Source organism: Acomys minous (genome assembly GCF_964271855.1).
Source record: "Acomys minous genome assembly, chromosome: 16".
NCBI classification, from domain to species: domain Eukaryota; kingdom Metazoa; phylum Chordata; class Mammalia; order Rodentia; family Muridae; genus Acomys; species Acomys minous.
The window spans coordinates 29,413,399-29,438,059 of record NC_140498.1 but is presented as its reverse complement, the minus strand read 5'-3'; the positions used below and the strand labels follow the sequence as shown (position 1 = coordinate 29,438,059).

General features: G+C 43.2%; 1 protein-coding gene across 3 annotated transcripts; it reads right to left on the bottom strand.

The window, feature by feature from the left end:
• Positions 1-1,304: 1,304 nt before the first annotated feature.
• On the bottom strand, positions 1,305-18,296 carry MAT2B (methionine adenosyltransferase 2 non-catalytic beta subunit). 3 transcript variants are annotated; one of them, XM_084762460.1, is made up of 7 exons: positions 18,077-18,296; positions 9,604-9,798; positions 7,216-7,330; positions 6,483-6,635; positions 4,192-4,385; positions 2,891-3,004; positions 1,305-2,187 (listed from the first exon to the last, which is right to left on the bottom strand). In XM_084762460.1, the coding sequence occupies exons 1-7, from the start codon at positions 18,104-18,106 to the stop codon at positions 2,017-2,019; spliced, it is 972 nt and encodes a 323-aa protein (XP_084618586.1). In that variant the 5' UTR covers positions 18,107-18,296; the 3' UTR covers positions 1,305-2,016. The 3 variants fall into 3 exon arrangements, with proteins under 3 accessions (XP_084618586.1, XP_084618587.1, XP_084618585.1); XM_084762461.1 differs by lacking the exon at positions 18,077-18,296 and adding an exon at positions 15,748-15,923 and having other exon boundaries at positions 6,483-6,563; XM_084762459.1 differs by lacking the exon at positions 18,077-18,296 and adding an exon at positions 15,748-15,922.
• Between the last annotated feature and the right edge of the window lie 6,365 nt (positions 18,297-24,661).

Below are 24,661 nucleotides of genomic sequence, written 5' to 3'. Positions count from 1 at the left end.
TCACCTCTGAGCAATCTCTCCAGCACCTCCCCCGCCTCCGCCCCCTACCACCAAACACACACACACAAAAAAATGTTTTTAAGGTTAAACAGGGAAAAGGGCATAATGAACATCTGAGGATGTTGGCACTGTTGATGCTTAATTATATTTTATCTGACAACTTGGCTGGGATAATGGGTACCCAGATAATTTGGTCAAGCATTACTCTGGGTGTTTCTGTGTTAGTGTTTTGCATTGATGTTATTGGACTGAGAGTCAAGCATGTATCCCTTGATAATGTGGGTCTCATATAATCAGCTGAAAACTCGAGTAAAATGGGAAAAGTGGCTTTCCCCAGCCAAGAGACTTCTTTTTTCCCCCCAAGACAGGGTTTCTCTGTGTAACGGGCCTAGCTGTCCTGTACTAGCTTTGTAGACCAGGCTGGCCTGGAATTCAGAGATCCACTTACCTCTACCTCCCAAGTGCTGGGATTAAAGGCATACACAACCATTCCCCTCTTATTGTCGAAAATTGTAGTGTTTTTAATGAGTGGCTTTTATAGCCTCCTATGTGTGAATGCTTGGTTTCCAATTGGAATTGTTTGGGAAAGATTAGGTCTTCTGCAAAACTAAGGGGCTGGAGACATGGCTCTTGCAGAGGACCCAGGCTCTGTTCTCAGCACACACATAGCGCCTCTCAACAGTCGTTAACTGCTGTTCCAGAGGACCTGATGCTCTTATCCTCACCAGGCATCCGTGCAGCGCACTTACATGTAGGCAAAACACCACACACACGTGTTTTTTGTTTGTTTGTTTCCAAAATTCGAAAGTTCTCAATTTCACTTTTTGGTTTTGCAATGTAATCAAGGCTGGGCTTCAGCTGACAGAAACCCTTCTGCCTTAGCCTGAACATGACACAGTCCAGACGAGCTGTGCCCCTGCACACCCGCCTGCCAGCACAACCAACGTGGGAAAATGTGACAAGACATGGCGTGGTCCAAATCAGCTGGTACAAAAAGATAACGTAAAGCCCATTGATGTCCACTTCAGCTTCCCCTACACCATACAGCGTGATACTATATACTAGACATTGTAAGTATGTAACTTCAAAACTAAGAGAGTAAGTGGCTAACAGCCACCACACATACTTTATTTTCTTGAGACAGGTCTCAGTATGTAGCCCTGGCTTGCCTGATACTTGCTATTTAGACCAGGGTGGCCTTGAAGGCAGAGGTCTACCTCTTTCTGATGGGATTAATGACATATTCCACCACACCCAGCAGTCCTTACATTTAAAAAGAAGCAAATATAAAATAAACCAAAGTGTTACATGCCAGCAAGTATTTATTATTATTCATAAGTGGTCAAAAGACTTACAAGGCTATTATAACCACATGTATGAAATATCACTTAGTGACAGAGTGAAAGAGACAGATATATGTATTTGTATTAAAAAAATACACACAGGCACACACTCTCAAGTTTTGCCACATGGAGCTATGAAGGAGGCATCAGGCTATACAAGTTCTGATATACATAACACATTAAAGAATCAAGCATAAAAACCACACTTAAAGTTGCAAAAATAAAGTTTCCTTTTCTTCAAGCATTTGATCTGGGCTCAAGCAAAGCAAATAATAAACACCGATGATTTCCATATGATTCTACACACAGTGAAACTGTCAATACACAAAAGTCAACAAACAAAAGCAACAAAAGAGCACGTTATAGGAATGAACAATGCATTTCATCCAAAGTCTAACAGTCGGTTTCAGCCCAGCTCTTGGACATTAAAAATCATAATTTACATTACTTGAACAGCAAGGTAAGCCAGAACAAGATAATCAACAGAAAATCATGACTGCAAACAAGGTGTTGCTGCCCTCAGTCAGTCCAACATTCCCCTAGTGCAACAGCATCATTTACCTGAAGGATCATGAGTCACAATTAAGGAGTACTCATACAAAACTATTTCCTTTATTCTTGAAAAAGTGCCACAGACTATACTTTTCATTTAAAAAAATATACAACACATGAACTAATGAAAGACGGTCTGTCTCCATCTCTTGTCAATAAGGAAAGGCCAGAGTGACTCCTTGATTCCAATTCGAAATGGCGTCCGCTGGCCAATGCCCAAGGTCTCCAATTTGGAGCAGTCGAGCTGAGCATTTTTGGGGCGTTGTGCTCCTATGACAGGGCTGTCAGTAATCTGTAAAGAAAAAACAACTCATGAGTAAAGAAAGTAGCATCCTGAGGCTTGACAACTTTATTTCAACTTTCCCTTAGTGCAAAAAAAAAAAAAACCAATGAACCAACCAACCAACAAAAAACCCTCATCTTATCAGAGCTACAAAAAGTAAGCAAAACAATACCAAAAAGAAGAAAAAGGAGGAGGAGGAGGAAGAGAAGGAGAAGAAGAAGAAGCAGAAGAAGAAAAAAGAAAAAGAGGGCTGGAGAGATGGCTCCGAGGTTAAGAGCACCATCTCCTCTTCCAAAGGTCCTGAGTTCAATTCCCAGCAACCACATAGTGGCTCACAACCATCTTACAATGAGATCTGGTGCCCTCTTTAGGCATGCAGGCACACATGTGGGCCAAAATACTGTATAAATAATAAATGAAATAGTGTGTGTGTGTGTGTGTGTGTGTGTGTGTGTGTGTGTGTGTGTGTCCATGTGCACACTCACATGCGAGAATGAGGCTGTCAGGCTTTGCACAGGTTCCCTCCTCCAGCTAGCTCACCAGCCTCACCCGTACTTCTCTATAAATGTCACCAATACTCTGACTTCTTTAGAGATAACTTACAGCCAAATACTGTCAAGATCTAAACCAAGTTCACTCTGATCCAAAACAGAAGTGTTGTCAACAATACACAACAGCCTTAAGAAGTCAGAAGAGAGGTGTCTGGACTTACAGGTCGCAAGTGGCTGCTGGGAAGGTTGAAGGCATCTGCAATTGCACACGCCATTTCGTACTTGGTCATCTGCTCGTTGCCAGACCAGTGAAAGGTCCCCTTAATGGATGGATCCTACCAACAAAGGAAAAAAAATTTTTTTTCCCAAATTTCTGGTTCCAAATGGCTAAGATTTGACAAGAAAGTTAATTTTAAAGATCCAAAAATCAAAATGCAAACCTACCTTTTCTTCAATACCTAAAAACAAATGTCTACAAATTTTCCAATACTAGAAGTAATCCATAGAAATAAGACCTTATTTTGAAATAAGAATACAAAGAGCTCCAACTTATAGTGACTAACTTTAACAAACATTTTAAATTATTCTAAGCTAAAATGAAAGCTTAACATAGTTTTAAGACAGGATCTTCCGCAGCCAAGGCTGTCTGTCCCTTAAGGGAAAAGGGGGCTGGCACTCATCTCCAGCTTGTCTTTCTCCTCCCCACCTCTGTTGCCAGCTCGGGGCTTACAGGCTGCGCAGCTCCGTAACACGCACCGGTAACCCTAGCAGTTGTCAAGGCCACTCTGGGCAACAAAGTGAGGCTCTGTCTCAAGAAACCAGAAATAATGAACTAATTAAATATAAATACTCTTTTTGTTTGTTGTGGGGTTTTTTTTGTTGTTTTTTGTTTTTTGGTTTTTTTTGTTTTTGTTTTTTTTTGTTTTGTTTTGTTTTGAGACAGAGTTTCTCTGTGCAACAAAGCCCTGGCTGTCCTGGACTCCCTTCGTAGACCAGGATGGCCTTGAACTCACAGAGATCTGCCAGCCTCTGCTGGGATTAAAGGCTTGCATCACCACACCTGGCTAGCTAAAAACTAGCCCCCACCCCTAGCCCATACAGGGTTTCTCTGTGTAGCAGCACCAGCTGTGCTAGGCTCACTCTGTAGACCAGGCAGGCCTGGAATTCACCCTACCTGTGTCTGCCTCCCGAGTGCTGGGATTAAAGGCCTGTGCCACCACTGTCCGGCCATTCCTAATCAATTTAAAAATGAACCCTAGAATGGTGCATGGCTCATCAGAGGGGCCACGAATCTCAGCAACAGGGAGGCAATGGTAGGAGCTGTGTTTGAATTTATTTCTTGCATACTACAGACCTCATGAATACAGCCTCTACGCTGTACTTTTGTTTGGTTTCCTACTTTTCAAACACATGTAATTTTCAGTCTGTGATAATCTGTGTACACACATGGAAGTTCAAGCATGGAAGAGAAAAGCACAACTTTCACTAAGACAGAAGGCAGGCCTATCCTCGCAGGACTCACCAGCATCCTCTTCTCTGCCAGCTGCCGGCACACACTGGCTACGTCATTCACATGTGTGGGGAACCTCTGCTGCCAGTGGTCCATGTTCGCTGACTTGTTGCTGAACTGTACCTTGTCGAACATAACAGTCACAGCACTTTCCTCCAGCTTCTCCACTTCCCCATAGAGAACGGGAATTCTCAGGACAGCAGCTCCTAGGGACAATACATGTAGCTATTTTATGGCTGCCTCTTTCCCAACTTAGGGCGTAAAGAGATTGTGTAGATTTAAACAATGGGAAAGTAGAACCTTGGCTTTTAATAAAAGGGTTGTAGCTCATAATGGAATGAACTTAAAGGTGACCATGAATATTTTAAGCGTCTATTATCACATACAGAACTTTTTTTTTTATCTAATTTGTCATTATGCCCATTAAAAATAGATCTATCTAGACAACCAAATGAAATCAGCACTCTTGACTGAAGGTCAAATGAGGACAATAGCATTGAAGACAATTCAGGACCAACTGGGAAGCCATCTGCACATGCATGCGACAGCAAGACTACCACAGTGGAAGGGTTCCTGCTGACTGTGGTAACCATGCTGTGGTTATGGAAACAACACCACTGTCCCTAGAAGATATACAACCAAGTGTCTGGAGACTCTACTAATCATCAGTGGATGTGTCCAAGTACACACACACAAAAGTGCCAACCTGTATCAACTGAGGGCTAGGGTGGAGTGCTCTGCTTTTACAACCACGGACAAAGTCATGTTCAGTACTGCATTTTATGCTGGTCCCTGGTGAAGGCCTGATAGTCTTTGGATTATTATCACTTTAACAAGTAGACATGTATTTTCTTTTGTAATTACTAGACAAGTAAACACAGGTCTTGCAGTGATGTGAATGCTATACCCACTCCAAAAATATATATTGAATTCTATATTCCTAGTCCAACAGAGAGAGGGGGGAAGAGAGAGAGAAAACGTGTGTGAGAGTGTTTGTGTGTTTGGGCTGGGGCGGGCTTTGGGGCAATGTTTAGGTCATGAAAACACCACTATGAAAGAGTTTCATGGGGAGCCATCCGGTTTGGTTCTTTGAGCCCAAGCTAGAAGGGGGCCTTTACCATGTGCTGGCTCTTGGATGTCGGGATTCCCAAGCCTCCAGAATGGTTGAGTAAACTCCAGTTGTTTATAATATCCACTCTGTGTGTTGTTACAGCAATGTGAAGCAGAGGCAAGGGAGAGGATGGCGCTAGGGAGACTTGGCCATGACTGATGGTTCATTTACGATGTACTTTGGCAGTGCTGCAACTGTAACCTCGGGCCTTACACACGCTCTGCGAGCACTCTACCACTGAGCCAGAATAATGCATACCATTAAAAAAAAAAAGTTAAATGTCTACAATGAGGGCATCACAAGCGGGAGCCGGGTTTTCAGGGGGACCCTACACCTTAATCCATCATTACAGCTGAACACGGTGCTACCACAGACAGAAGTTAAGCTGAGCATGGTGCTCCCACAGGCAGGAAGAAGCCATGGCAGAACTGGCACCACATATAATGACATGCAAAGATGTGGGAAGAAAGTCAGATTATGAACCAAAATGAAATTACTTGAAAAAATTATACAAAAATACCTCTCTTAAGAACCTACATTTCAAACAAAACAAAAAAAGAACCTACATTTCATGCGTATCTTCCTGAGGAATCAGCATGTGGGAGAGATTTCATGCTCCCAGTTTTAAATTTATTTTTTACTTTTTTCAAATAAATTGTTTTTATGTATATACAGATGTATACATAAACACACATGGAAAAAGGAAAAGATCACAAAATAGAATACCTCAAAACATTTATTACATTTATTAATGGGCATGTGGGGGAGGAGGACATGTGTGACGGTCAGAGGACAACTTGTGAGTTCTTTAAATCTACCACACAGGTCTCAGTCAAGTCATCAGCTTGGTGGCAGGCACCTCTACCTACTGAGTTACCTCACTAGCCTGTATTCTCTAATTTTTAGTAACCCTTATTGCCTGTTTCCACTTTTCTTTCTTTAATTAGAGAATAATTAATGAGAGGATAGGACCTAACTTTATAGCTCAGGCTAGCCTAAAATTCACAATCCTCTTAACCTCAGCTTTCAAGTACTTGGAGTTCAGGTAGGTAACACTACCCCTCCCCCAACCTCCACCTCAATTCTGGATATTTTTATAAATATACTTTTTAAATACAAAAACCCAATCTCCTCATGAGCAACAAAGCACAGTCTTCAAAAACAATCAGGAGTCACAAATGCTGGACCTTACCTAAATTGTTCTCCAGGACCGCCTTTTCTCCATCTAATTTGGTTTTGCCATACAGATTCAGGGGACTCGGTATGTCTTCCTCTGTGTAAGGGGGATTGGTGCCATCAAACACATAATCTGAGCTAATATAGATGAGAAATGCTCCAATAGCAGCTACAAAAAGAAAAGGTAAATCCACTGCATTACTTTTGCATAGAATTTAGAATGTCCTGTGTAGTTTTGTTTAGATTTGTTTTTCCTGAGGTAAACAAAAACACTCATAAGACAGCTACAAAATTTTCAAGTTAAAAAACCCAGTGAAAGGGCTTGAGAGATAGCTCAGAGGTTAAGAGTGCTGCCTGCTCTTCCAACGGTCCTGAGTTCAATTCCCAGCAACCACATGGTGGCTCACAGCCATCTATAATGAAATCTTGTGCCCTTTTCTGGTGTTCATGCAAGCAAAAGACTGTGTGTATATGATAAAAAAAAAAAAAAGTGAAAGCGGCTGGGGGGATGGCTCAGCAGCTGAAAGCACTGGCCACTCTTCCAGGCGACCTGGGTTTGGTTCCTAACATGCACATGAATGTTCACAAGCACCTGTCATTTCAGTTTCAAGAAGTCTGAAGTTCCCTTTTGACCCCTCAAAGATACCAGGCACACATACGGTGCACAGACACACATGCAGGGAAAACATTCATAGACATAAAATAAATACGTTAAAAACAGCCACCACCCAGGGATAATGTAGCATTACCTGCCTCCTTTGCTAAGTTCCCAGAGGCACCCACATTCAGCTGGGAAGCAGCATCTGGCTGGCTCTCAACAACATCTGGTCTTCTCTCTGCAGCACAATGCACTATGACATGAGGCTGAAAGTTAAATACTGAGTTTTAATTCAAAATGGAAAGCAACAGAGAACTAAGGCTTCCTCAGAGTAACTTTAGGGCAAGAAATGGTTTTTTAAGTCAACATTCCTTCAATTAAAAAGAAGACACTTTAATATTTTTTTCTTGGTTTGGCTTTTCCTTTTGTACACAGTGTTCTGCCTGCATGACAGAAGAGGGCACCAGATCTCATTATAGATGGTTATGAGCTATTCTGTGGTTGCTGGGAATTGAACTCAAGATTACTTTTAGAAGAGCAGCCAGTGCTCTTAACCTCTGAGCCATCTCTCCAGCCCAATTAGTTTGGTTTTTCAAGACAGGGTTTTTTGTGTACAGCCCTAGTTGTCCTGAACTTGAACTCAGAGATCTGCCTGCCTCTGCCTGTTGAGTGCTGGACTACCTCCAGGCTCATTTAACTTAATACAGCTTTGTCATAATTCCTTAAGAAAGAAAAAAAAAGAAAGAAAGAAAGAAAGAAAGAAAGAAAGAAAGAAAGAAAGAAAAAGAAAAGAAACACATGCATGCTAGGCAGGTATGTAACTCCTGAGCTACAACTTAAACAGAAATATAAAAAAAACTACTAGTAACTGTATCTATAATCAAAGTAATCTGCTATCCCAAGGTGGCGGAAGAGTCGCCATGACTATTATGTCTGTTTGCTCCTAAGACCCCAGGCCCCACACAGACTGCTAAGTGCTCTGCCACTATGCTACACCCCAGCCCTAACATTTAATCAACTCAGGACAAAGACAAGTAGTACCAGTTGCAAGTTCAATTTATAAGGTCAAGTCTTTTCACCACTCATTTAGCAAGAATCAGCTATCTAAAGAAACCACATGTTCATCTGACCATAAATGTAGTAAACCACCATGGACCAAAAGCAACTTGGGGAAGAAAAGCTTTATTTCACTTACACACCGAAGTCCATCATTGAAGAAAGTCAAGGCAGAAGCTGGTACCAAGGCAATGGATGAACTGTCATGGGCTTGCTCCCCATGGCATATTTAGCCTGTTTTCACATGTAACTCAAGCCCACCCTACATCAGTTATATTAATAAAATAAAAAATAAAAAAAAAAGGAAAATGGAAAAAAAAAGAGAGAGAAAAAGAAAAATGTTCCACGGACCATTGTGTTAGAGGAATTTCCCAATTGAGATTCCCTCCTTGCAGATGACCCTAGCGCCTGTGAAGGTGACAGCTAACCAGGACACACCAGGAACAAGGTCTTTACATGTAAAGAGCCTGACGCATCAAAACAGAAGGATGCAGGAGCTCTTCTACAGAGAGAAGGCTTTTTTTAATGCAAGAGGAACAGAGAAAGAGCTAAACTGGTGTTAAAAGTTGGAGTGCTGGAGGCCAGAACTCACATGATGGCCAACAACTATTTATAACTCCAGGAGCTGCAGAGATGGCTCAGCGGTTAAGAGCACTGGCTGCTCATCCAGAGGACCTTGGTCCGATTCCCAGCACCCACATGGCAGCTCACAACTCTCTGTAACGCCACCTCCCGGGCATCTGACACCCTTTCTGGCCTCTGCAGGCCCTACCCGCATGTGTTGCATAGATACACATACAGGCAGGCAAACGCCCATACACAAAAATAAATAAAAATAAACCAGAGAGACGAGGGGTGGAGGTGGGGGCAGAGAATATGCCCACACAGTCAGTTTTCTCAACAGTTGCTCAAGAAGGCATCATCTTAAGAATTGTTTTCAAAGTTGAATGTGTAACATCTGGGATGCTTCAAATACAATATCCTGGCCAATCACAGACTTAATACATTACACTCTTTGGACACGCGGCCTGAAATCAGGTTTCCCCAGTGTTTCTAGTGCTCATGCTCCTAGGTGCACAGTAGAAAAACCAAAGATAAAATTCGATGACAAGGAAAACAAAATCTCCATTTTTCTCCAACATTTCTTGGATCATGGCAAACAGGTTACTGAAATTCCTCTGATCATACTTTTTCAGCATTAAAGTAGCAATATTTTTTTTTTCAGTCCCAGATAACACCCAAATATTTGATGGCAAGTATGACCACGAAAGCATTAAATAAACAGAAGCTGTGCCAAACTACAGGGCTGGAGGCCCAGGTTGGAACACATACCCAGCACCATTGCAAAAGAAATACACTCCGCATTGCTGGTGCTCAGTAGGCTACAGCTGTCCAGCACAACTTCGGGACAGCAAGCACACTTTCCATATAATCCGGACAACTAATAGAACACTCGTACAGTTCCAAACATACAAACCCATACCTGAAAATCATGAATGAGGTGATGAACTGCTTCAGCATCCAACAGGTTCACTTGTTCAAATTTTGGTCTTGCTCTTCGAAAGCCACTGCCAATGGCATGCCAGTTACTCTGCTGAAATTCTTTGTAAACTGCTCTGCCAAGAAGCCCAGTGGCGCCTGTAACTAGGACCCGACGGCTGGGGATGTTTACCTCCTCCTGGAAGTAGAAATGGGGAAAGCCACACTTTGAAAACAATTCTCCTAAAGAAATGAGTGCTGCCAATACTGTGTACCAAATACCTGAAATCTAAGTTTTTTTAAAATTAATGTCATATAGCTAAAAGTCAGTTTTAACTCTAGATTAATCAGTCAAACTACACCAACAAACTGCATGACTTAATGAGTTTGCTTGTAAATATTTTATTTTACACGTCTGAGTATTTTGCCTGCATGCATGTGTGTGCACTACCTCCGTTGCCCAGGGAGATCAGAAGAGGGTATAAAATCTCCCAGAACTGGAGTTACAGGGAGTGAGCCAGCAAGTAGGTGCTGGGACCTGAGCCCAGGTCCTCTGCAAATCAACAAGGTACTCTTACCCATAGAGCCATCATTCCAGCCCCCACTTAGCAAGTTTTAATACTCAGTGTCATTGGGGCTAGAGAGAATCTTTCATGGTTAAGAACACAAATTCCTTTTGCAGAAGATGGACATTGTGTGGCTTACAACTACCTCTAACTCAAACTCCAGATCTGATGCCCTCTTCTGGCCTGAGGGTACTGCATTTACATGTACACACCTACAGCTCCATATAAACACAATTTTAAAAAATAGCAGGCAGAAGAGATGGCTTAATGGTTAGGAACACCGGGTGCTCTTCCAGAGGACCTGGGTTTGACTCCTAGCACACATATGGCAGCTAACAACTGTCCATAACTCCTGTTTCAGAGGATTTAATATCCTCGTCTCGCCTCTGTGGGCACCAGGCATGTATGTGGTACACAGACACACAGGTGAAACATTCATGTATATTTTAAAAAGTTTACTTTATAATATATATATATATATATATATCCTTTTTGTTTTTGCAAAACAGAGTTCTCTGTGTAGCCTTGGCTGTCCTGGACTCCTTTTGTAGACCAGGCTGGCCTCAAATTCACATCGATCCCCCTGCCTCTGTCTCCCAAGTGCTGGGCTTAAAAGCATTCATCACCACTGCCTGGCAAAAATAAAATTTTCATAATCAAGAAAAGACGCCCAAGATAAGATCACAACGAACTTTCACATTTGATTTAGATTTCATTTTAATAATGGAAGTTATTTTTGCTTTTATGATGACTACATCACCCTGATGATTAGCCAACAGGAACTTCACATCTTCAAAGACACCATGAAAATGCACAAGGGTCAGATGTGATGTCACATATTGATAGGTTTGAAAATCTATCAGCATTTCAAAGGAGTTTATTTGGATAAAGTCAATTTAGTCCTTAGAACACATACATTCTAAATTTGAACAACCTAATATGTCTGCCTGTCAGCACTAAATTTACTTACACAGAATACTTATGACTAATAAGATACAGATAGCATAAAATCTGTGTTGCTATTAAAAATGCGTTTGCTGATTTTTTAAAAAGTTACTGCTTAATGAATAATTAGATGTCTGTAGACGTAAGACAAAGTTTAGAAAAATCCTTTCCTGCCAAATTCTCAAGTAAAGCCTACTTTTCCTTTTTTTAAATAGAACGTTTTCAGCTAGCAGGGTGTCACACACCTGTAAAGCCAACATGAACTCCGTGGCTGGAACTCTCATTAAATTTTATCACGAGGTGCTATTCCTGTTAGTCACCTAATTCTGAGCTGGCAAACAAAGCAATGCAATAGCCAAAGACATTTTTGAACTCTAACTTCAGGTAAATGATTTAGTAAACATACATACTTGACTTAAGAACACCAAAATCAAGTGCTTCTAGCAGATTCAAAAGCTGAAATCAAAAGGGGTGTACGTATGGAGGGGAGAGCTGTTTACTTTGAACTTTGGCAAGAAAATAACTCTCCAGGGCTGGAAAGAGGGCTGCTCCTCCAAAGGTCCTGAGTTCAATTCCCAGAAACCACAAGATGGTTCACAACCATCTATAATGAGATCTGGTGCCCTCTTCTGGCGTGCAGGCGTACATGCAGGCAAAAACTAAATACATAGTAAAAAAAATCCTTTAAAAAAAGAAAGAGAGTAACTGTCCAAAGGTGTAAGTGTAAAGCAGGTGTGCTGACGGCCTCTGTAATCCCTGCACTCAGGGGACAGAAGCAGGAGGATGTCAGCACACTAAGCAAAGCCCAGCCTACACAGAGAATTCCAGGCCACCCAGGCCCATAAAGCAAGACCATAAAACACAAAAACCATACTTGTACGAATACATAAATCTGAAATGAAAGGGGTCAAAACATACTAAGTCTTGAATAGACTCAGAAAATCCTATGCGTGTGATAAATAACATGAAGGTGCCTGGGAAGATACCATAAAAGAAAACTATGGAGAGGTGGCTCAGAGGTTAAGAGCACTGGCTACTCTTCTGGAGTATCCTGGTTTGAATCCTAACATGAACATGGCAGCTCACAATCATCTGTAACGCCAGTTCATGGGGAGACATCACTCTCTTTGGATCTCCAGGAGTATTGCATACATGTGGTAAACAAACATGCATATATACAGGCAAAACAACTATACATGTGAAAGTTTTAAATAAAAGTATATTGCTCTCGCAGATGATCAGAACCGAGTTGTCAGCATCCACACTAGGAAGCTCCCAGCTTCCTGTAAGGCCAGCTCTAATGGGATTGATGCCCTCTTTTGGCCTCAGTGGGTACTGGACACAAGGCACACAACTACACATCTAGCACGCACATAAAATGTTTTCTTAAAGAAACTGGAAAGTTCACATGTGTAGTGTGTTCCCAAAATTCCAGTGCTAGCACTGGTCATCTGATGCAGGAGGATCCTGAGTTTAAGACCAGCCCTGGGTATAGAGATCTGTCTAAAAAAAAAAAAAAAGAAGAAGAAGAAGAAGAAGAAGAAGGAGGAGGAGGAGGAGGAGGAAGAAGAAGAAAGAAGAAGAAGGAAGAAGAAGAAAGAAGAAGAAGAAAGAAGAAAAAGAAAAAGAAGAAGGAAGAAAAAGAAGAAGAAGAAGAAGAAGAAGAAGAAGAAGAAGAAGAAGAAGAAGAAGAAGAAGAAGAAAAGTTTTCCACACATTTTCTACCTCTGTAATATCCTTGTAATATCCTCAGAACCTTTGGACTGAACCAGGCACAGTGGCACATACCTGTAATCCCAGCACTCCGGAGACAGAGGCAGAGGGAGAGGCAGGAGGATCTCTGTGAGGCCAGGCCAACCAAGGCTACACTGAAAAACCCTGTTTTGAAAAACAGTAAAAAAAGAAAAAGAAAGAAAGAAGATATCCAGACTGCTTAGGTAGGAATTGGATTCAGATGGGAACAGGGTGACTGACTCCCAGTCTCCCCACTGTACCCACAGGCAGTATTCATAACAGGAACAAGTAAGGGCTGCCCCTCTGCCAAGTCTCAGCAAGCAGCAGGAGTGAATTTCACCTGCACAGGTTGAGAGAGCAGCAAGTGCAAGCAAATCATAGCTCTCTGTACCGTTTGTTGCAGTTTTGCTTTTTTTTTTTGAAACATGGTTTCACTATACAGCCTTGGCTTGCCTGGAAATCATCCTGCCTCAGCTTTGCAGTATGCACAAACCTTTGGGGCTAGCTAGATGGCTCAGAGGTTCAGAGCGGGTCTGTTCTTCCAAACGTCCTGAGTTCAGTTCCCAGCAACCATATGGTGGCTCACAACCATCTATAATGAGATCTGACGCCCTCTTCTGGTGTGCAGGCACACATGCAAGCAGAATACTGTATAAATAATAAATAAATCATTTTTAAAAATTACTGGGTGTGGTGACACCAGTAATCCCAGTCCACTGGAGGTGGAAGCAGGCAAATATGCAGATTTGAGGCCAGACCCTGTTTAAAAAACAAACAACAGCCGGGCGTGGTGGCGCAGGCCTTTAATCCCAGCACTCGGGAGGCAGAGGCAGGCGGATCACTGTGAGTTCGAGGCCAGCCTGGTCTACAAAGCGAGTCAAGGACAGCCAAGGCTACACAGAGAAACCCTATCTCAAAAAACCAACAAACAACAACAACAAAAACATCTTAAAAAGCCATCCTGAAGCCAGGTATGGTAGTGCACGCCTTTAATCCCCACTGGGGGAAGCAGAGGCAGGCATATCTCTGTGAGTTTGAGGCCAGCCTGGTCTATAAATCGACAGTGAGGACAGCCAACCCTACAGAGAAACCCTTTGTCGAAGAACCATAAGAGAAAATAAATTAAAAAAAAAAAAAAGAAGAAGAAGAAGCCACCCTGAAAAACTATCCACCACTTCCAACTCCCTGAGTGCTGAGATTATTGGCACATGAGTTAGTACACCTGGCATGCTTTACCACTTTCCACTTTTCTTTTACTGAACTGTGAAAACACATTAGGCTTACGTGCATACATGCATCTGTGCATGCACAAACAGTTAGCACATGTTGTCAGCACTGTGGAGCTGCAAATAAATCTGAACTTTATCTAATGTCCAGTCATTTGGAGGTCATATTGAATGTACACAACCCAAACATAATCATTTTGCATTAGTATCTGGACATGGTGGCCCACGCCTTTTAATCCCAGCACTCTGGGAGGCAGAAGCAGAGGGAATCTCTGTTGAGTCCAAGGCCAGCCTGGTCTACACAGTGAGTTCCAGGACAGAAAGGGCTGCATAGAGAATCTGTTCTAGTTAGGATTCCTATAGCTGTGATTAAATACCACGACCAGCTGCGCCTTTAATCCCAGCACTGGGGAGGCAGAGGCAGGTGGATCACTGTGAGTTTGAGGCCAGCCTGGTCTACAAAGAGAGTCCAGGACAGGCAGGGCTACACAGAAAAACCCTGTCTCAAAAAAACAAAAAACCACCATGACCAAAGCAAAGTTAGGAGTTAAGACTATCTGGTTTACATTTCCACATCAATGTTCATCACTGAAGGAAGTCAGGGCAGGAACCTACAGGCAGGAGCTGACATGGGGCACCGAGAACTGCTGCCTACAAGCTAGCTCAGCAGCTTGCTTTTCTTAAAAACAACCCAAGGTCAACGACCCGGATGGTCCCATACACAATGGGCTGGGGCCCCACGTCAATCACTAATTAAGAAAATGCTAACTAGGTGGTGGTGGTGTTCGCCTTTAATCCCAGCACTCAGAGAGGCAGAGGCGAGCGGATTTGAGTTTGGGGCCAGCCTGGTCTACAAAGCAAGTCTGGGACACCCAAGGCTACACAGGGAAACCCTGCCTGGGGGCGGGGAGGGGGCACACAAAAAAGACATTTTCTCAATTGAGATTCCCTCCTTTTCAGCGACGCTAGCTTGTACAAACAACATCATATTAGCAAGCACACATCCTGCCTAAACAACAACAACAACAACCAAACAACAACTGATCGTCTCCTATACTCTATATATTTTCAAGACACATTGGTTTGGGAATTAAGTCTTATCAACTGTGCCGAATACACTCAGTAGATCCCTAAGTGCTAAGAGGCTTGAAACTGGCACGGCGGACCGTATTTAGGAACAGGCAGGAGTAAGTTTACCAGATAGGCATCTTCCAAATTTCAGCCGGCTCCCAACCATACAAAATACAGTGGCTAAAAACACTTGGGGCCAAGGGAATTCCTGCGCAACTCTTACAGAATAAACGCGAGACAAACGCCTGACCCTCTCTATGCCTGTTTCCCCACCCGTGAGACTGAGCGTTAACAGCGTCCCATAGCTGGAAATACCGACATCTGTATAAAGTGCCTGAAGTAATAATGTGCCCCGTGAAAACTATGAATTCACCAAATTGACACCTCCGACATCATCGTTAGTGAAAAGCCACCCTCCCTTCCCCCTTAAAGATCCAGAAACACACACAAAAATGAATAGAGAACCCAAATGGAAACAAGCCCCCAGGGGCGGCGGGAGCCTCCACCCCACAGCTTCCTAGCTGCAGCGCCATCAGCGCAGCCCTGCTGGTAGCGAGGTAAACAAACTCCGAGGCGCCATCCGGGGCTCCACGCCCCGTAGCTCACCTCCACTAGCCGGCAGCTGCCGGGGACGAAGTGGATGGAGAGTTCCTTCTCCCGGCCCACCATGCCCGCCGTCTTGGCGCCGCCGCAGTTGCGGACTGCAGCCTCCTCCAGAGCAGCTCAGCCGGGGGCCGCAGCTCCCGCGCCCTTGGCCCTCCTCCCCCCCCTCCTAAGGCCAAGGCGGACTCCGCAGGCGCTTCCGGCTTCCGCTGCCATGGTCGTGCCTGCTGATTGGCCGTCTCCAGCCACGCATTCAGAAAGAGGCGGGACCTCAAGGGACGCTCTCAGCCCACGTGCCAGTTCTTAAAGACATAGAGCAAACGCAGACACTGCTGCCAAGCAATAAATGCAGGCTTCCTTGGGCTTAGGGAGTGCTGTCTTTTTTTAAATCTCTTCTTTTGCTTCTTCCTTCTTAGTGAAGGAGTAAAGGAATCGCAGACTGAGAAATGCCCAAGAATCGACTGCGCCTGTATTATATACAAAGTAGACTAAAACAGTAGAGGCAAGAGCTAAGGGTGGTCCCATAAGCACAGAGCCAAGATTCATATTGGTTGTTTTTAAGCAGTCTCAAGTTCAGGCTGGCCTTGTATTCAGAGAAAGTTCTTGAACTTCTGATCCTCCAGGGCTGGGATAACGAGTGGGCAACCAATTTAGGCAAGGTGTGGTTGGCAGTTTGTTTGTTAAAGCGAAGAAAAAGAATAAAAATAGGTTCTTGTCCTCTGAGTCATTAACACCTCTGACACGTCCCCCTCCACTCCCTGGAATGTTAAACAAAATGCTCTGAAATTAAAAAAAAAAAAAAAAAAAGCTTAAAAATAAAAAGGTGTGGGAGAGACTATTATCTGGGTACTTTCTAAAAGGCAGAGTCTTCGTTTGTTTGTTTTCAGAGTCGCAGAACGAGCAGCTCAACTGTGATAACAAGTCAAATCTACTTTTAAGTGGATTTAACAGGCGTCCTCACTGCCCGTTGCAAGTGCCACTTAGGAAAATGCCTCCAGAGGCTGCTAGAGCCAAGCCTTGTAGGAGCCGCACAAACTTCAAATGACGGAGCCAAGGAAGGCGGCCGGGCACTCTTCCAAACCTGTGGCTGTTTAGAAGTTAATCAGAAACGACAGCCCCTAGGGTCTGACTCAGCTCTCAACTGAATTAGCTGCAGGTTACAGCAACAAGCAAGCTTGCAAAACTTACTGAAGGGAAAAAAAAAAAAAGTCCGCACACACGACAGGACTCGCCCACTCTCTACCCAACAGTCTGTTCTTGTCCAGACACCCACATAAAGGATTTCAAAAACCTCCCCAAAACGTGACCGCTGCCTGGGTTTCCCCCAGAGGCCTCGTTTTTCAGAATCTTCCCGGTTTATTCTTAAACTGAAGATTAAGCTGCCCTTTATGAAAAGTTTTCTTCAGGTGATTTTACTTCCTCGCACAAACACATTGAAGAACTCACTCCCTCGCTCATGTAATTCTTTGGAAGAGAAAACAAAGGCAGCCTGAGGCCCCTCAAGTTTTGTTGTTTTGTTTGGGGGGGGGGATGTTTTGTTTTGTTTTTCCTAATCCAGGCCTTATGGTTACTAAAAGAAAGGGTTATCTATCCCAACGCTAAATTACAAAAATAATTAGAAAAAGCCCGAGGGGAGGGGAACAGATCCAAGATTCCACATCATCCTTATCAAAGTGAGAATGTTCCAAGTTTGGAGTTGGAATGTGTGTAGTCCCTCCCTAAAGGGGGCTATAAAACACACCCAAGAGGAAGACGAGTCAAGGAATTGTGCAGTTAACAGTTTGGTTGTCAGAGCAACCTCATGAGTGAGTGAGGAACTGTTTGCTTGCCTATATACAAGAATACGGTTTGACACTTGTCGGGCAAAAGTTGGGCATAGCTCTAGGAGCATATATTTAAGTGCACGTTTTAATCATTCCGCTTAAATAAGAGAAGATTCTACGTTTACAGTCAACGTCGGACTTCCGAACGGGGTCACACCTTAAAGAGTGCAAACTAGAACTGCAAGTCCCCGTTAGCAGATTCAAGCCCTTACAAGACAAAAGCCTGGCCATGCACCACGGGTTAAATCTTATACTATGCCACAGTTGCACTTAATGTGCAGAGTGAAAACTATCACTCGGCTTCACGTTTTATTTCTGTCAAACCGGGTTCGGATTTCCTGGATTAGAAACCCAAGATAGTTTATCCGGTGCCCGAGCTTAGGTTTCTTAAGGAAAGAAATGGCACCGGCTACTATTTTCTTTACACCCTTTCACCTCTTACCAGCCATTCCGGGTCGCTTTTAAAGCAAGGTTGAGCCGACATTGGGTCTTGAATTCCTAGCTCTTACCTGCTCCATTTCCTCCGGCATTTCAGGCATGATTCCAGAACTATTTTTGCGGAAAACGCGGCGAGAGGAACCTAGGCGTCTGGCTTCTCTGACCGGGTCTTTGTTCCCTCCGCCAGCACTGAGCGCAAGGACGCCAAAAAAAAAACCGTGAGGCGCAGCTCCGCTTGACCTTTTAAATTAGCATTTCCATTCCAATCCTGGAATCTCGTGCAGCTTTCCACAGTGCAGTAAGCTGGCAGCTGATTCCTCCTGCTAGTTTTAAAACTACCCAATGAGAAGTTGCATGTTTAATTGCAAGTCAAGCGAGGATCCATGGCTACGAGCCATGTCAGAACTAACTATAAAAACAAACCAAACTAGCCCTGCAATTCCCTGGGAGAACTTGTTGGCATTGTCTCTTGTATAGCGATAGTAGAGCGAACCAACGGTTGTCGATTCCTCTGGTGAAATATTCCATTCGTTTCCCACCTTACAGTAACAGAACCTTCAGTAAAATTCCTCAGTGCTTTTTTTTTTAATTTAACAATTTCAAATAGCAATTAAAAAAAAATCTAGTGGTAGCTGGGCGTGGTGTCTCACGCCTTTAATTCCTACACTGGGGAGGCAGAGACAGACGATCCTCATGAATGCAAGGCCAGCCTGGTCTACAAAGTGAGTCCAGCCAGGGCTATTACACAGAGAAACTTTGTCTTGAAAACGAACAAACACAAATAAATCACCCTCCCCCCAAAACAAACAAATCTAGTTATAACAACGAGATATGGTTATTTCCATTAACTTTGTTCTGCTTAAATTTAGCCAAGCATTAAATCCTGCTGATGAATACTACTCACACCTGCCTGTAATAATAGATCATTTTCTAGCAGTGAAGCACAGATAGCTATTTTTAACCGTTTCAAGAGCGATTCAGGTGTAACTCAGCTTTGAGACGCTTTTTGGGTTTGTGGCTTAGCACAGTTTTAACTATAAAAATCAACAGAAGCCGGTATTGAAATTGAGCTTTAAAATATCACCCACCCACCTGGGTGTGGTGGCCCATGCCTTTAATGCCAGCACACAGGAAGGCAGAGGCAGGCAGATCACTCTCAGTTCAAGGCCAGCCAGGTCTTAAAAAAAAAAAAAAAGTGACCAGGACAGCCAAGGCTACACAGAGACACCTATCTAGAAAAACAAAACAAAACATCATTGCTCAGCAGGGGAACAGTGGCTCATGCCTTTGAAGCCACCTGTTGGGAGGCAGAGGCAGGCAGATCTCTGTGAGTTCAAGGCCAGCCTGGCCTACAGAGCCGATTCCAGAACAATCAGGGTTACACAAAGGCTGTCTGCTGAGTGTAGGGAATCACTCAGTTTTATAGTCTACCCAGTGGGCATACCACACATGGCAAACCTGTAGGGGGCAGTCAGAGGATCCAGAGGCTCATGGATTTAAGAGAGGGATGCTGCATTTACATTTAAATACATGCCTTAAAGATTAGTCTCATCAAAAGGCAAAAGCTACAGAATCAAGGAAAATCTTCTCAGATACAGCATTGAAATTAAACCACCTGATTTTTTTAATTGGTGAATTGGAATTCCTCGAAGTGAAGCCCTCTTGCTTAGTCTGAGACTACTAATAAAATAAAACTCAAGTAAACTACAGATTGGAAAAATAATTTCAATACATATACCTGAAAAGACATATTCAGACTATTTAAAGAACTGTAACTCAGTAATATGAAAAGGCAATTCTTTTTTTTTTTTAATTGACAAAAATTTTACTGAACATCTCAGAAGAAAGCACAGGAACGGCTGTCTTAGTCAGCGCTCTACTGCTGTGAAGAAACACCATGACCACATTTAACTGGGGCTGGCTCATGGTTTCAGGGGTTGAGTCCTTTATCATCATGGCAGGAAACAGCATGGTAGACATGGTGCTGGAGAAGTAGCTTGAGAATTCGACAGCTAGATAGCAGGCAGCAGGAAGAGAGAGTGACCCTGGGCCTGGTGTAAGCTTCAGAAACCTCAAAGCTTACCCTCAGTCACACACTTCCTCCAATAAGGCAGTACCCACTCCAACAACTGCTCCACTAATGCCACCCACTCCCTACAAAAGCAAGTCCAGGATAGCCAGGGCTAGACGGAGAAACCCTATCTCAAAAACAAAAACAAAACAAAAAAATCAAAACAACAACAAAACAAAAACCAACCAACCCCCCCCAAAAAAAACCCATTTATTATTTTTTATAAGTGTGCATGTTCCTGTGGGGAAGGGATGTATGTATGCGTGTGTGTGTGTGTGTGTGTGTGTGTGTGTGTGTGTGTGTGTGTGTGTGTAAATTGGAGGTTAATTGTAGGAGCTGCTTCTCTCCTTCTGTTATGTAGTCTAGGTGAGGGGACTTGGGTCCTCAGGCTTGGTGGCAAGCACTGAGCCATCTCACAGGCACTGTCGCTTAGCTCAAAATGGCAGGAAACCTCAAATAAACCAAATAATTGTCAAGAGATGAATGGATAAACAAATTCTGGTTTACCCATACCAGCGAATATGACTTAAGAATACAAAGAAATAAACTACAGGGATGAATCTAAATCATTTCTCTGAGTGAATAACGCTAGGCACAGAGAATATGATTCAAAAACAGGTGAAAATTTAATCTTTATGAAAGGCATAATCTTGTTTTTTTGGAAGAAGAGTCGGGGTGGGGTGGGGGGAGAGGCAGGGACTTGAGGCATGGTTCAGTGGTTAAGAGCACTGTCTGCTTTCCCAGAGGTCCTGAGTTCAATTCCCAGCAAGCACATGGTGGCCTCACAGCCATCTATCCTGGGATCTAATGCCCTGTTCTGGCATCTAAGTACACATGCAGATAGAGCACTTACAGAGAAAAAGAGAGAACAGTAGAGATTGACAGGTGAAGCCTATCTCAGGGAATGAACCCGTTTGTATTGGTACAATGTTTATTTTACTTTATTTACTTTCTGTAGTTTATATCTAAGTTATTATTTTATAATGCAAGCCAAGCTGGCCATGAACTTACATCTTCCCGCCTCAGACTCCCAAGAGCTGGAATTACAGGTGTGCACAACATATATAGCTATACCTACATTTTAAAATAATAGTGTATTATATTTTGGATCCTTCAAGTCACAAGTGTAGATTCAGTCAATATTTTCTAGGATATTAGCCATTAGCCAAGTAATAAAATAAATAAACAATCAAATATCTAAACTCACTTCGTCCTAAAAACAGTGTCAAAATATGTTATCCTTTATAGGGTGTGTATATGTTTTGTAAGTTCAAAAGGTTATCTTTAAGGTACTATGATACTCTAAATCCAAAAACCAATGTCTTAATTTCTTCTTTTTACACTTTTTGTGCCTCACAAAGTTGTACAAGTGAAATGACTGAAATCTAACCATCTTCCCTTTGAATCTCCATACAGCATTGCTCACTTAAAAGCAAAGCAAGGGCTAGTGAGACAGACTCAGTGGGTAAAGGTGCTTTCCATCAATGTCCCATGAGTTAGACCTTGGAGAACCAACTCCTACAAATTATCCTCTGGCTTCCACCAAGTGTGCCGTGGCAAGTAAGCATGAGAGCACACCACACACACACACACACACACACACACACACACACCACTCGTAAATAAAAATAAAGCTGCTTTAGTGATCTTGCTACAAATATGCTGACTAGAGGTGTTCACTATTTGAATATGAGTCATGTTGAATGTGGCTGTTGCTGCTGGCAATTTTAGGTGTGTCCAAGAACAAAACTGATAAACCCAGAAGCTTAACTTGGGACTTTGGATTCTAGGACCTCATTTTGAATGTGTGTTATCCTATGCTTTAACCACAAGCAGCGCTGGTCCTTGGCACATTCTATAAATGACTTCAGCAATGGGCAGTGACAGCAGTGAGGAACAGCAACTAAAGAGCTTGGGGCTGGAACATGAAGGATGCAGCATCAACGTCAGCATCCAGCATGCTGAGAGGGATGAATGCTGTCACGTCTGATCTAGCCTCCGTGTGTAGTGGATGCAAACATGTTTTTGTTTTGATCCCAAGTATGGGATGGGCAACAGACTTGAGAGGACAGGTGATGTTTATCCACTTAGAAGAGGAACCCCTTTGTGGGGGCGGGGCCTTGGTTTTTGCCAGCTGAAACACATGCCAGTACAGCCTCTGAGAAGAGATAGATATGTGGACCCAAAACAGGAGGCTGGGTGTTTTTTGGGTCTTGGTATTGTCTGGCTGTTCATTGCTCCATTTCCAGATGCTCCAAGAGAGAACTGCTCCAGAGAAAGTTTCCAGGCTCTGGGTTTCAGCTGCTGTTCCAGGTTCCAGCAGCAACTTTGGTGGAATTGCTGGTCTACTGAAGCTCTGCCAATTATACTTTGTGAGAGAGCACAGAGACCCCTGAAACAGTAGGAAATAGCAAAGACTTTTGAAGATCAAAGCCCACCCCCAGTGACAAACCTCTTAATCTTTCCCTAAGAATTCCACCCTAGGGTCCTCAAAGGATTCCATTTCCCCCTCCATACCACAGACTTCAACACATCCTTTGGGACACTGGACACTTTAAGACCCAAATCATAATAGTATCCCACAGTCCTTTGCAGAGTTCCATGACTAATCTTCTTTGGAGGCCAGACAGATGTGAAATTGAGAGTGCTAGCCATTGGACCTGGGACCTTAAATGCAATGGTAAGAAAAGATCCCAGGATGCCAGGGCCCAGGGATAAAAATCAACTGCCAAAGGCAAGATTGGTTTTTCACAGAGGTCAGCAAAGCCAAAGAGCAATTGGAATAGTATGACTGCATAAAACCATATGCTTAGGTAGTTGGTTATGATTTGCTCATGAGTCAAGGACTGGAACTACTAAATTTTCACTTAAACTAAATTAAGTCTAAGAGTTCTGTTTAGTGTGGGTGTGTTCGGGGAGCGGGGAAAATCAAGTGGGACCCTCCATCACTCTCCATCTGTTCCTTTGCGGTAGGTCCCTTCCTGACCCTGGGCTTTGCTGTCTTTCCTGTCACATCTTGCCTTAGACCTGGGGTGTCAGGCATGTACCAGATCCTGGTTTGTTAACCAGTCCTCCTACCCATTGAGCTTCATCTTCAGCAGGCAGATGATTCTTTGTAGATATGGTCATTCTGAAGCATGGTCCACAAAAGATCTGAGTCCTGTGTTTCCCTGTGTATAGTTACTATGACTAAAAGCTATAAATCTCTATGGAATACCAGAAGAATGACTAGTATAGATTTTTCAATGTAAAAATAAGTATGTAGTCTTGGCTGGCCTAGGACTTGGTATGTAGACCAGGCTAGCCTCAACCTTATCCATCTACCTCTGCCTCCAGACTACTAGGATTAATGGCGTGTTCCACTACCCCTGGCATAAATAAATCTTTAAAAGAAGAAATAAAAGGTACTATTTATGAATCTGGGGACAAATTAGGGTGGAGGTAGATACAATTAAATACATCTTAGAAGCAATACTATAACTTCATTATATAAAAATTGAATCACTGGTTGGGTGTTTGAGTTTCTATATGACTTTATTTTATATTACACTTATATTACACACACATTAGGAGGATATGCAGATGACAAGTTCTTTCTCTTTCTTTTGTTTTTTGAGACAGGGTTTCCCTGTATAGCCTTTACTGTCCTGAACTCCTTTTGTAGACCTGGCTGGCCTCTAACTCACAAGATCTGCCTGCCTTTGCCTCGAGTGCTGGGATTTTTTGTTTTTTGGTGGTTTTTGTTGTTGTTGTTGTTTGTTTGTTTTTCAAGACTGGGTTTCTCTGTGTAGCCTTGGCTGTCCTGGACTTGCTTTGGAGACCAAGCTGGCCTCGAACTCACAGCGATCCACGTGCCTCTGCCTCCCAAGTTGTGGCGCTGCTGCGGTACCGAGTCGAGGGCAAGGGACTGCGGATTTAACTCATGCACGCACACACACATATACACACACACACTAACACAGCGGGTCCTTCGTGCTAAGAGAGCAGCAGCAGCAGCACGGCAGCGGTTTATTATTCTCCTTCTCCAGAGTTCCAAAGAGCCTTCTTATAGGTAGCAAAACAGGAATCCTCCTCCCAGGTGAAATCCCTCAAGAGGTGATTGCACACAAGAGGAAAAGTCTCGAGTAAGGGAGGGGCGCGTTCTCAGAGCAGTAAACATGACTAGCTAACCAAGATAGACACAGACATGGAAGCTGCTAGAAACAGGACATGAAACAGCAAGACAGGCAGGCAGTCCAGTTGGGCCTGGTTCCTACACAAGTGCTGGCATTAAAGGTGTGCACCACCACGCCTGGCTGAGTGCTGAGATTAAAGGTGTGCACCACCACACTGGGCTGACACATTCTCTAAAAATCTTTTTTGTAATGTTTTTCAGATTTCCTTGAGCCTGGGCATGGTGGTGCTTGCCTTTAATCCTAGCAATTGGGAGATGGGACAGGGAGATATCTTAATTTAAGGCCAGCCTACTCTACAGTGGGAGTTCTAGGACAGCCAGGGCTACACAGAGTAACCCTGTTTCAGACCCACCCCCCACAATTCATATTTCCAATGTATCTAAAAACTAACAGGCTAATCTTAAAAAAAA